The sequence below is a fragment of the Mus caroli genome, chromosome 4 (genome assembly GCF_900094665.2).
Source record: "Mus caroli chromosome 4, CAROLI_EIJ_v1.1, whole genome shotgun sequence".
Taxonomy (NCBI): domain Eukaryota; kingdom Metazoa; phylum Chordata; class Mammalia; order Rodentia; family Muridae; genus Mus; species Mus caroli.
The window spans coordinates 53,207,551-53,220,701 of record NC_034573.1 but is presented as its reverse complement, the minus strand read 5'-3'; the positions used below and the strand labels follow the sequence as shown (position 1 = coordinate 53,220,701).

Below are 13,151 nucleotides of genomic sequence, written 5' to 3'. Positions count from 1 at the left end.
ATCTCTGCAGCCGGAGTCCAGGTATTTGAGGAGGAGGTGGTTCCCTTTGCTTTGCATGGAATGTGTTTGAAGAGGAGGGATCTCTGAGTCACCAGCTAACTCCATCTTTTAATTCTTTAGAAATCTCCATACTATTTGCTTCATTTCCTTTTTTTTTTAAGCTCCACACAATTTTATTACAATTTTAAAAGAAAAACCTCCAGAAGAGACAAGCTGTGAGACTCAGCGAAGCTGCTGAGAGAAGGAGAATGAAGCAGAGAAAAAAAGGAAAAAAGCCACTCCATTTACTCAGCCTGGAGATCTGACACACGGTGGGGAAGGGTGCCTGAGGGAAAACTAAGACGCCCAAGGTATCGCAAAAGCATATTTAGCTTCTGGCCAGCGTCTGAAAGAAGACAGAAAAGAGAAAATTGGGCTTTGTGACCCAGGCCTCATCGAGGAGGGCAGGCCCAGCAGAAACACATGGTGTCTCGTAGGTGTCACCACCGTCCTATGTCCTGTGGTGGCTTTGCTGACCTCCACTGACTCCATAGACACCCACCACATGGTCTGCCCTACTCTCCTGCCTTCCATCTGAGTCAGTAGTGACGGATGCTGCTTCTCCAACCTCATGTCCCTCCCCTCCTTTCATTTGTGTCCCCCTTTGTGGTACCAGGGAGAAAACCTAGGGCCTACCATGAGCTGCTGGACCCTGAGCTGCAGCTCCAACGTCTCTACCCGCCTCTATTTATGTATTATTGCTTATCTGTGACAAGGTATCACGTAACCCAGGCTGGCCTCAAACTATAAATCTGAGGCAGCCTTTAACTTCTAATCTGCCTGACTCTACCTCCAGAGTGCTTGGATTACAGGGATATGTCACCACACATGGTTTATGGGGTGCTGGGGGCTTGAACCCATGGCTTCCTGCATGTTAGACAAGTGTTCTACCACTGAACGGCAGCCTCAGCCCCATCTGCTTTATGTAATGAGGCCCAGCTCAGCAGCTGCCCCGTTTCACTGTTACCTTGGTTTTTTGTTCACACCTTTCCCCAAAGACTAGAGAACAGAGGCGGCTGGAGCATCATCACAGGCGTAGCTCACAGGTGCTGGGTGCCTGTTTCCACAGTAGCCCTCGCATGCCCCTGCAGCTGACCGAAGGCTTCTGCCTGCCCCTCACGTTCTTGCCCTTCCCCTACCTTCCCACTCTACTGATGACCTCAACCACGCCTGAGAGCCATAGGATAGGCCTCTCTAAGTTACACAGTCGGAATGTGTAGCCCTCCTTTCTTTCCTGTTTTAGTAGGAGTTGATATGGCCAATCCTGGGTATTGTCCACTTTTGGAGAGACTCTCTTCCTCACCTGAGTCTTTCTCTCCCACAGTATGAATATGATCTGTGTCTCTACAACCTCCAAAGTTCAAGTGCTGAGAACTTGGCATCCAGATTGGTAGTACTGCAGGATGGTGACATGTAAGAGCTGAGTGACTGCCGAAGACTCCTCCCTTTAGAAAGGACAGGCTGTGTTTCCTGGTCCTCCACAGTAAGCTGATAGAGGTGGGTGTTGTACCCTTAAACCTTGTGTGCGTGTGCGCGTGTGTGTGTGTGTGTGTGTGTGTGTGTGTGTGGCATTGATTCCCCCAGAGCTTTGTATATGCATGTATGCAATCTACCACTCGGCTACACTCGTAGCTTAAATCTTTTCTGATAAAACACGTAGTCTCTGGGGAACTTCGCCATAGTAAACAAAGCTGGCAGCAGACACTCCCAACTGCCTCATTTCCATCTACATCTGAACATCCTCAAACTTAAGAGTCAAGAAAATATTTCCGTGGTGGTCTTTCTCTCCACCTCATACTTAGTACATACATGAATATAAGTATGTACTTTTTGTTATTGTGCTTCGAAAAGAAACTTATAAGGAAGTCATGCTGCCGTCCTCACTACTTGTAACCTCTGGCTTACTCCCCAGCCTCCTGTTATCTGTTTTCTGGCTTTGCTGTTCAGGGTCCTCCTTGACATCCTTATTGCTAAATCCGGTAAATGCTTCCCAGTTCTTATCTCATCTGGCCTCTAGCAGGTCCCACCTACCCTCCTGAGAACCCTTAAGCTCTAAGCCCTTGCTCAGCTCCCTGTGTTAGTGTGCTCTGAAGCCAGGTGCTTGCTTTGAATCTCAGCTCCACTAATATGGCTTTGATGCATCCTCGCCTGTAAAAGGGGTCACAGAGAGACTTCCAGCCCAGGGTTAATGTGAGATCAAGAGAATTCACGGTATGGTAAGGTAGCTTTTCTTATTCCTTGATACGTTCCTCCACATTTTCTTTCCCCATTTTTGTATATTCATCTGTCGTGGTCCAATTAGAAAACAAAAAACACAGAAGGTACTTCAATCTGAGGGACTTGAAGTACAGGGAATTAGTTGCCTAGGTGATGAGAAACCTGAGGAGCTAAGAGGGGCATGATGATGTCACCAAGAGCAGCAGTAACAGAAGCTCCCATCGTCCTCAGGACTGGAGGGTCAGTGAAGAAGTTGACCTTAACCTTAGTAGAATCCAGTCACTTCTGTGGACTCTAGCAGAGCAACAGGGCTGTTCCTCTCAGGATAGGAAGCAGCCTGACCAGCTTCTCGGAAAGAGGAAGCGGGGGAGCAGGGGAGCGACCTGACCTCTGGCTTAATCCTGTATTCTGGCCATCTAACCAAGGTCTTCTAATACCAAAATACAGTCCTTAGTGGGCAAGTGACATGGGGGAACCCCTAGTCTTTCCCAAGATTTATTAGATACTGAGGGAAATATCTTTCTATTGGATTGGGGTCAATTGTTTCCCAAAATGCAGAGTGCCTACTTAAGAATGAAGTCAGAGCCAGGCATGGTGGCGTAGGCCTTTAACCCCAACATTTGGGAGGCAGAGGCATGGGAGATCTCTGTGAGTTCAATACCAGTATAATCTACAAAGCAAGTCCTAGGACAAATAAAGCTACATAGTGAGACCCAACTCAAAATAAAATAAAAGTCAGAGGTAAGTAAACTAGAAGAGAAAGAGAAGGCAAGAGTGTTTGAATTCTGGAGCCAGCTTGTTTAGCACCTAACATGTCTTCCTGGTCCTGGGAGCCAGTTTTCTTCTGTTGATACTGCTTTACATTAAAAAAAAAAAAAAAAAACAGCTTAAAATATGAAGTGAATCTGGGCTGTGGTGGCACACGCCTTTAATCCCAGCACTAGAGAGGCAGAGACAGAAAGATCTCTGAAGCCAGCCTAGTCTACAGAGTGAGCTCCAAGGCAGCCAGGGCTAATAAGTGTGTGTATGTGTGTAGTAAAAATCTTGGGAGTGTCCAAAGCTAGTGTGTGAGTCCCATTATTCAGGTTATTTGTGCTTGGCTACAAGTGGGCTTAGGTAGCAAGCACTATGTGCTCATCTGGTCCTTGAGGCTTAAGGAGGCTTTTGGGAGTCAAGTGGGGGTGTGAAGACAGCCCCACTTCCTCAGTGGCTTGGGCAAAGCTCCAAAGGTGGGAGGTGGGGAAGAACTGTCAGTGCTAGCAGTAAATGACTAAGAGTCTGAAGCACGCACATGGATTTTGAGCATCTTAAGGTGGAAGATGGTCAGAGAGGACATGGGTGGGAAGGGCCTGAGGCCCTCTCAGTGCACTAATATGTGTGTCAGCTGTTCTCTCTTTCCTTCTTGTTGCCTGGGGAGAAAGGATTGGCAAGGATTCAGCTGACTCTAGTTGGTGAAGTAGGGACTGGCCTCCTGGTCCAAGGGACTGAGAATGATCTGTATCTTCCCGGAGGAGGAGGACTCAGCTAAGTAGCAAGGGTGCTAGTGATGTGTTTAGAAGACTAGAATGTGGCGGTAATGAGTTATCTCAGGGCAGAGTTTGTCCAAAGCTCACCACTGAAAGAAACCTGCTCAGATGAACACTGCCCTGGGAAACTTCATTCAAATGAGCAATCACTGTCAATCTGAACAGGATGAGTTCAGGATGAATGAAGGGGACTGCAGGATGAAGAAGCTGAGCTTAGAACTTAGACAACGTGTTTCAGGGAGTTGTAGGCTAGCTTGGGCTACACAGCAAGTAGCAAACCAGCTAGGGATGCACAGCAAGAAAAAAAAAAAAAATCAGAGCTTAGACACAGAGGGTGTTTGTTGGCAGTAAAGGGAAGGCAGGACACCAAAGTGGCCTGGGAATTGAGAACTGCGGGGAAGTCAGATGTTCCATGAGAGACAAGAGCTTCTCAAAGCAAAGTGAGTACAGAGACATCAGCTTGGCCAAGGAACACTGGCGATCTATGAGCACTGAAGCTTGCTAACCACAGGCTCTGGGTCCTTCATTTGACCACCAGAGCAGCCAATGAAATCCAGTGTCATTTGTGCGTGCATTCTCCTGTGTGTACAGAGGGCAGAGTCAGGAGCCAGGGCTATTCAGGAGAATGCCTCAGCAGTTCGGTTTGAGGACTGACAGAGCCCAGAAAGCATGTGACCTATCTGTAGAGGTCACTGCAGCCCTTATCACACTCTTATCTCTTGAGCAGTGTGCCCAGCTCTGGGCTGGATGCTGCGGGTATAGGTGAAGGTAAACAGAGGTCTACTTGGTGAGTGTTCCCTGTCCAGTGAGGAGACGCCAACAGATAGTTACAGTGGATGTGACTGGTACTTAACTCTGTGGCCTAGACAAAGTTAATGGTAAAATGCCTCCATTTCTCCAACTAAATTTTGGTCATGTTATAAGGGTGTTCTTACATTTAACTTTATCATTGTTAGTGTGTGCGAATGCTCACGTGTATATTCCATGGTACATGTGTGGAGGTCAGAGGACAACATTCAGGAGCAGTTTCTCTCCTTCCACTGTGTTGAGGCCTCTACTGTTTCTGCCACTCTGGACTCCTGACTAGCTGACCCTCCAGGTTCCAGGTGAGTCTCCTGTCTTCTCTGCCCCCTAGCTTGCTGTAGGGATGCTGGGATTAATTACACAGACATCGCACCCCAGTGGTCTCACTTTAAATGGGGCACTCAGCATTCTCTAAGGTGCAGTAGCCCACTGTAGGTTGATCATCCCTAACCTGAAACTATGAAAGTCTAAAAAGTGATGGGAAATGACCCCAAATCTGAAAAGTTAGCCATTACGATTTGTAAGATTTTGGAACAAAGCCAGGCACAGTGGCACACACCTGATCCCAGTATCGCTAAAAACCTGACTCAGATGTGGAATCAAAAGACTTTCATACCAGTACTTGGGAGACAGACACAGGTAGATCTCGGTAAGTTTGAGGCCAGCCTGATCTACATAGCCTGTCTACCCAGGACAGCCAGGGTTACATAGCAAAAAACCTGTCACCCAAAAAAGAAATAAAGAAAAAGGAAGGAAGGAAGGAAGGAAGGAAGGAAGGAAGGAAGGAAGGAAGGAAGGAAGATTAAAAAAACATTCCTGTTCTCACTCACTAACTCCCTGTTCACTGCAACACCATTCTCTACAGCCAAAATACTGTATTAATCTAAGTTAGTCTGCTTTGCTGTGACAGACTTTTTTATTATGTGTATTACCCCATCTTGATTGTTCTGAGTTTGCCTAGTACATCACTGAACTGGCATTATCTCAAAGCTAGTGATCTAAGTGTAACCCAGGGGACAGACGGTCCTCACTGGACAGCCATTCTAGCTAAACCGAAGTCCAGGATCATAAGGTAAATAATAAGAAAATAAGAGATGAAATAATAATTTTAAAAATGTTAAGAGACCTGAGAGATAGCTCAATGGTTAAAAGAACTGGCTGCTCTTCCAGAGGACCCAGGGTTCAGTTTCCAGCGCCCACATGGCAGCTCACAACCGTCTGTAAATCCAGACCTAGGGGTGACAACACCCTCTGCTGACTCCTTGGGTACCAGGCACACACGCAAAACAAAAATACAAGCAGGCAAAATATGCATACATATAAAATAAAATTTAATTACTAAACAAGGAGAGGCCAGGGGTAATGGCACAGGCCTTTAATCCCTGCACTTGAGGGGCAGAGGCAGGTGGATGTCTGTGAGTTCGAGGCCAGGCTGGCTTACATAGTAAGTTATAAGACAAGCAGACCTGACTAGTGTGACCCTGTCTCTGTTTTTGTTTTGTTTTTTACTTCTTTTCTCTTTCTTTTGGTTTTTCGAGACACGGTTTCTCTGTGTAGCCCTAGCTATCCTGGGATTAAAGGTGTGTGTCACCACCATCTGACAAAAACAAAACTAAATTTAAAAAGGTGAAATATGGGCTGGAGATGACTCAGTGGTTAAGAGCACTGACTGCTCTTCCAGAGGTCCTGAGTTCAATTCCCAGCAACCACATGGTGGCTCACACCATCTGTGATGGGATCTGATGCCCTCTTCTGGTGTGTCTGAAGACTGCTACAGTGTACGTATATAAATAAAATAATTAAATCTTTATAAAAAAAAAAAAGTGGAGTGTTACTGAAGATGACCAAGGATATCCACACAGAGACACAATTAGACACACACACACATACACATCAAATGACAAAGTAGTGGAATATCTCCAGTGAATACTCATTGCTTCCTTCTTGCCCAATACACTCTTCTCTCTGGTAACAGAAACATTCTTCTTTAATGTTTTCTCCTCTTCTCTCTCTCTCTCTCTCTCTCTCTGTGTGTGTGTGTGTGTGTGTGTGTGTGTGTGTGTGTGTGTGACTAGGAATTCACGCACAGGGTCTCATGCACAACAGTAAGGTCTCCACTGAGCTCTTCTCCCATCCCAGTTGACTTTGGAAGTCATCATCTTCCTGCCTGATCATGGAGGTGCTTCTAAAATATTAGTATCCAATGTCTTAACATGTAGGGTTAGGAGCATGAACGTTGATCTTATCCCTCCACTGACAAAAGTAATGTCTAACTCTTCACATTCCACAGGCACATTTCTAAATACACTTAATTTGTATATTTCACTTTTTAAAGTCCCTCAAGCCAAAGGTAACTGGATTCTAGCTAGCTCTGCCTGATCAGTCACAAGCATGGGTGTGGGTATCCGACCCAATTCCAGCCAAGACAGAGCTTTGCCGAAACTATCAGAAAGAGGGACCCTTGTTGCAAGTGACAGATTCCCAGCATCATCAGCACCTATTCTAGCCATGCCTAAAGCCAAAAATATCTGGGTCCCTTCAATAGCAAAGCTTGTACACTTTCCTAAGGCCAGCTTGCTTTTTTGTTTTGTTTTGTTTTATGCTCTTTTAAAAGAATCTTAACTAGGTGCTAACAAAATGGCTCAGCAGGTAAAAAGCACTTGGCACTTATTCTGCCAGCCCATAACTAGAATTCGATCCTCAGGAGCCCACTTAAGAAAGCCTGGTGTCTCTCACCTGGTGTCATCACAGCACCTCCAGATAGGGGGTGGAGGTGAGGGTGGAGACAGGAGAATGGCCCAGAAGCTCACAGCCCAGCCAACCTGGATTAAGTAGCACCACAGAAACAAGAAACCCTGCCTCAAAGAGGCAAGGGAAAAGGGACTCAAAAAGGCGTTCTTTGATCTCATGCACACAAGTGCATCCACATACACCAGTGGAAAAAAGACTAACAATCATAGCTAGGCGTGGGGATCCACACCTTTAATCCCTAACACTAGGAGGCAGAGGCAGGGAGTTCAAGACCAGCCCAGCAGATCTACATAGCAAGAACCTGTCTCAAAATAAAAAAAAATAAAAGAATGATGCACATACATGTCTGTGTGTGCAGTGTGGGGGTCAGAGGTTAACGGTGGGTGTCCTCAGTCACGGTCCCCACCACTATGGTTTCCAGCTTCCAGATCAGAGATCCACCAGTCTCGGCCTCCAGAGTGCTGGGGTTACAGGTGTGCACCAGTATATCCAGCAAGCTCCAACTTGTTTTTTGAGACAGTCTCTTGCTGAACCTGAAGTTCACCAGTTCCGCTAGACTGGCTGTGTGTCATAAAGATCATCCTGTCCTGTTCCCAGAGTCATGATGTGTGCAACTGTCCTTTATATGGATGCAGGAGACCCGAGTTCAAGTCCCCATGCTTGCACTGCAGGCACTTTCTGAGCAGAGCCATCTGCTCATCCCCAAACCCCATTCCCTTGCTGGCCTTGAACTCTCCGCCAAGGATGATCTTAAACTCCTGCTCCTGCCTCCCCTCCCAGTATAGCACAGTGTGGATACCGTGTGTATACTGCCATCGTGTCCTACTCATCTCTGGTGGGGTCTGGACTCCAGCCTAGGACAAGCTAGGCAAGCTCTCAGCCATCCGAGTGGCCCCACGCTGCTCCTTGGAGGCACGCATCATTCTTTCTGTTCATCCAGAAAAGAGTTCGGGGAGTCAAGTACTGTTCTAGGAACCAAGAGTATTTACTAAAGCTGCAAAATTCCCGTTCTCAGAATCTGCACGGTTCTGCAGCAAGTATTGTAGAAGGAAGGTAGCAGGGCGGGAAGGGGACTTCGGGACCACTGGCTGATGGGAACCGGACTTGGGTAGGCCTTTATGAGAATTTGAGACTTGAATAGACTTAAGGAAATGAGGGAAGTGGCAAGTGGATGTGTCTGTGATGAATGTCAGGTGGAGGGCACAATGGAGAGAGGCCTGAAGAAGGCCAGCTGAGTCAGGAGTAGCCTGATTCTGTGGGCCTGGAAGGACCCTTGAGAGCACTGGCCTTCACTCTGCCTGCCATGAGGACAGTCCAAGGTCTTGAGCAGGAAGAAGTCAAGGCTGCACTGCCAGACTGCTGGCTGAGAACTGGCTATGTGACTCACTATATTAGCTCGCTTTATTTAAATATGTAATTATTATTATTACTTGAGGTTTTGGTGGTGGTGGTTTGTTTTAAGACAGGGTCTCCTGGCTATTCAGTCTTGAATTCACTGTATAGCACTGGGTTTAAAAGTTAAAGGTTTAGGAGGCTAGAAGAGATGTTAAAAGCACTGGCTGCTCTTCCACAGGACCTGGGTTCAATCCCCAGCACCCACATGGGCAGCTCACAACTGTTTGTAACTCCAGTTCCAGGGAATCTGACATCTTCACACAGACATACATGCAGGAAAAACGCCAATTCACATAAAGTATGTAATTTTTTAGAAAGTTAAAGGTTTAAAGAAAAGCTATCAAAGATGACAGGGGAAGATCTGGATTTCCCAAACTCAATGATTGAAATGTAAAAGAAAGCAACACCTCGGTGGCAGGAAGGTCAGGAAGTAGGTGGTGAAGAAGGTGGAGGTGTGTGGAGAAGTCCTGAGGACTAGAGGCTGAGAGGGGTCAAGTATTCAGTTTCAGAATGAACACACAGGCAGGAGGCTGAATCACAAAGATACTGCTCAGAAGACATGGACAAAGGTAAACAGCCCAAAAATAGGTCAAGTGGTTTTATTTACATTCTAGCTGGAGAGGGAAAATGAAGGGATGCATAGCCTGGTGGATTTGGGTAGCCATCAGAAGGACGCATCCATCCAGCCCTCAGTAGACAAGAATTCTTCCCACTGCACTGCCATTTGGATGGTGTGAGAAGGAGGTGGATGGAGCACCCACCACACTTTCCTATACCCAGAACAAAAAAGGCCATTCGGAAGTGTCAGCTACACTGCTAGCAACGCCATCTGAAGCCAGAGAAAGCAATTCCCTTCTGGGCAATAACCTGACACTGTCTCCAGCCTGCCAACGCCTTCATGCTCCTCACCCAGAGCCAACCCTAAATCGTTGTCTGGGGTGAAACCCCAATGTCTAAAGAGGCAGGGAAAAAGGCCTCTTCTCACAAGACTGAACATAGCACCTGATGCTACCTCCTGCCCTCCAAGGGGCACTTATGATACCTAAACAAGATGAGGATGGGCCAGGGAGCTCCCCCCAAAACTGTCCTCGTTTCTGCAGCTTGCTAGCTTCTCTTTACTAATACTTGGGAGGGGTTGGAGAGATGGCTCAGCAGTTTAAGAACTTCCTACTTGTCCAGAGGAACTGAGTTCAGCCACCAGCACCCATGTCAGGAGGCCCACAGAGCCTATAACTCCAACTCCAGGCAAACCAACACCCCCTTCTGGCCTCTGAAGGACCTGCACACACCCTGTATCCATTCACACAGAAGCACACACCCAGACACATACACATACAAAATAAGTCTCGTTTTAAAAATTGTATGAGGATACATGTATACCAAAATAAGAGAACACTACTCGAAATCAGAGAGAAACTAGAAGGCTTAGCCTCTGAGGAAAAGTGGCTGACTGTAAATTGGGCCCTGGAGGCTTGGGTCATTTAGATGCTCTCTACAGTTGTTAGGATATTTATTAAATTAATGTTAAATAATTAATAATAGTGCCTTCAAAGCTCTCAAAGAGTAGATCCTGTGGAGGAGACCATACATAATCAGGCAAGGGCCTTACTGCCAGCCAACCAGATCGTAGTGGGACAGAGCACTTAACCTTCCCAAGTACTTACTAGTAAACTGGCTGCACTTCTGAATTAACTATCCAAGACTGGACCACAAGGAAATAGTCAAATATTCAAAACAGCTATATGTGAGGCAAGGGATATAGCCCTGTGGTAGAGCACGTGCCACGGGCTCAATTCATAACACACGCACTGTAGACTAGAAGCCAGGCTCCAAGATGGCCTCAGTGATCTCCATTTCCTGTTATTCTCTAGGATTCACACCCTCTTCCCACACTGTGCCAGTGTCCCTCTATAAGCAACAGAATCCAGCAGAGTATGTCACTTTGAGGATCAATATTTACAGGGATGGCTGGAGTCTGGGGCTGTCTTGGATCATCTTCTCTACTGTGGCCTGTGAAGAACCACGGGAGTGAGCCTAGAAGTGACGTTAGAGTCCTCCCAACCCAGCCTTCAGATGATGGCAGCATCCTGAAGGTCTTACTCAGAACCTCCCAGCTTCCTGACTCACAGACAGCATTTTCAGGTGCTAAATTCTGAAGTAATCTCTTACACAGCAGTAAGGAAATAATTCAATTTCCTACAGAGAACTGAGATTTAACCTTAGTTCCCATTCTACATCCATTCAAAATCAATTTCTCTGCTAATAATAAGAAAAAAATTATCATTCAGGCATTCAACGATCACTCTTTGAATGTCAAACATAAGGGAGGGTTTGCAAGCTGCCTATGTTTTCACATAATCTTAAAATCTAGAAAAAGCAACGACCACAGAGGTACCAGTGTGAACGCAAGAACATATTTTGAGCTGTTCAATTTATCCATTTCATTAGCTTATGCTTTATAAATCCCTATCACTCCTCGGTCATTCTGAGAGCTTAGGCCCAGCAAGTCACACTCTCCCATAGGAAATGTTACCTCCCATATGCCTTCCCATCTAAGAGAAGAAGAAAAGTTAAGTGTCCCAATTCCATTAATTCCATTAATACTAGAGAAAGGAAGAATACATTTACTATTTTAATAGGAGGAAGAAACCCTGATCTCAAGTGCTAAGAACAATTGGAATGTCTGCAACTCATGACTTAGTGGCAGCAGGCGCGCAGATACAATCGCTGCTCAAAATCCTGGTCACAGCTGAAATGGAGATGGGGGCGGGGAGGGGGGGAGATGCAATCTCTTCCTCCTCCTCACGGGACTTTGCTGTCTCTCAAAGCAGCAGGAGACTATAGCAAAACGACCAAGAGCCTCCCTCTGCACAAAGAAGGTCAAAGGGCGAGCTTGCTTTCCCTCAACCACAAAACCAGCCAGTGCCAAACCTAATCAATGTGGTTCGCTATAAGAGGTGAATGAAGCCCTAGACAGAAAACCAGAGACTCTCCTCTAGCCGCCGCTGAGGTCGGAGTCAGGTGACTCCTGGGGCAAACAGCAAACCTAAACAAAGATCACTCCCCACATGACCGACTGGGGAGAAGAAGAGCAAGGCTGCTCAGACCCACCCCGGAAAACCATTAGCCATTAACTCTTGCTTTTTTTTTTTTTTTTTCAGTCCGGAGAAACTGGAGGCGCCAACAAGTTATTCCTATTCTGCAGCTCCTCTTCAAGGAATGCACCTAGTCCCTCTAGGGGTGAGGGACCTCATTCTCGGGACACAGAGGCGAAGTACCGCAGCACACGCCCCGGGTCCCCACATGCTTGCTGCAACCCGAACCCCTCCCCACCAGCTGTCACCCGCGCTCCGGGCCACTCTCAGCCAGGGAAAACACATGCCCTCTGGCCGCTTAGCCTGCAGCTGCGACCCCGCGGGGGCAGTGAGAGGACAGGCTTTGGCCAAGGGCTGTTGGGGCCAAAGCACGCCTAACCTCCGGGAAAGGGGCGCCAGGATGAGCGCGGCCCAGTGTCAGGGGTGGTCCTGGATCCATCCTTCTCCCGCTCCGCCCCAGGAGTCCCCAGCCCCAAGCGCCCCACCTTGTCACCGAAGCTGCGGGCCATCAGTAGGTCCGGGCTGGGCGTGCTGTCACCTCCCACGGCCTCCTCGCTGCTGGAGCCGGCTAGCGGGTGCGGCATGTCGCGCAAGGACTGGGGCCCCGTGGACGGCAGGGCCTTGGGGGGCCCGCCCGCCATGGCGCGCAGCGCTCGGGACCCGGGCCGCCGCTTACTCCCGCAGCTCTCCGCCCCACTCGGCCCGAGGCCCTGCACTAGCCGGTGGTGGCCGCCTCCGCCCGATGCTTCTCCTGCCCGCGAGGCTGAGCTTTCCGGAGCGTTACACCACAGCTCCGTGGGCTAAGCCGCGCCGATCCTCAGCACCTCCGGCCCCGCGCCCTGCTAGCAGCGCCACGCCGCCCACGGCTCTCAGCCCCGCCCCCGCGGAGCTTCTGCCCGCCGGGAGGGAGGGCGGGACGCAGGGTGGGGCGGGGCTTGAAAGAGGAGGTGGCCCGCCCCGCCCACCTCCCGGCAGGAAGTGCGCCCACTGGCAGCTTTGCTGGGGGCTCAGAAAGCATCCGCGTGAATTAGGATCTTCCAGCCACACTGCACACGCAGAAAGAAATAAAAATGTGGAGCGTGTCTTAGTATCGTAAAGGGTTACGTGGCTCAGAGGAACTAGAGAACATCCAGTAGAAAAACTAGAAGGACATTTAAAGAGGCAGTGTGGTATGTCTTCAAATCCACACTGAAGTCCCCATACCGACTGGCTTCTGCAGCTAAGCGGGGTTTATGTAAGGCGAAACCTCAGAAGCGTGAGCATCCGTAAATAGCGTGTGCTACCAATGATTTATGGTCCTGACGTGCACACTTAGCCAACCAGG

The 13,151-nt window shown here is 48.1% G+C and overlaps 1 protein-coding gene across 1 annotated transcript in view; it reads right to left on the bottom strand.

Moving 5' to 3' along the window:
- Positions 1-12,888, bottom strand: part of Snx30 (sorting nexin family member 30) — a 99,553-nt gene extending 86,665 nt beyond the window's left edge. Inside the window, exon 1 of the mRNA XM_021161448.1 lies at positions 12,313-12,888. Coding sequence (XP_021017107.1) covers positions 12,313-12,468 — 156 coding nt within the window. The 5' untranslated portion in view covers positions 12,469-12,888. The remainder of the gene's footprint in view (positions 1-12,312) is intronic.
- Positions 12,889-13,151: the final 263 nt, after the last annotated feature.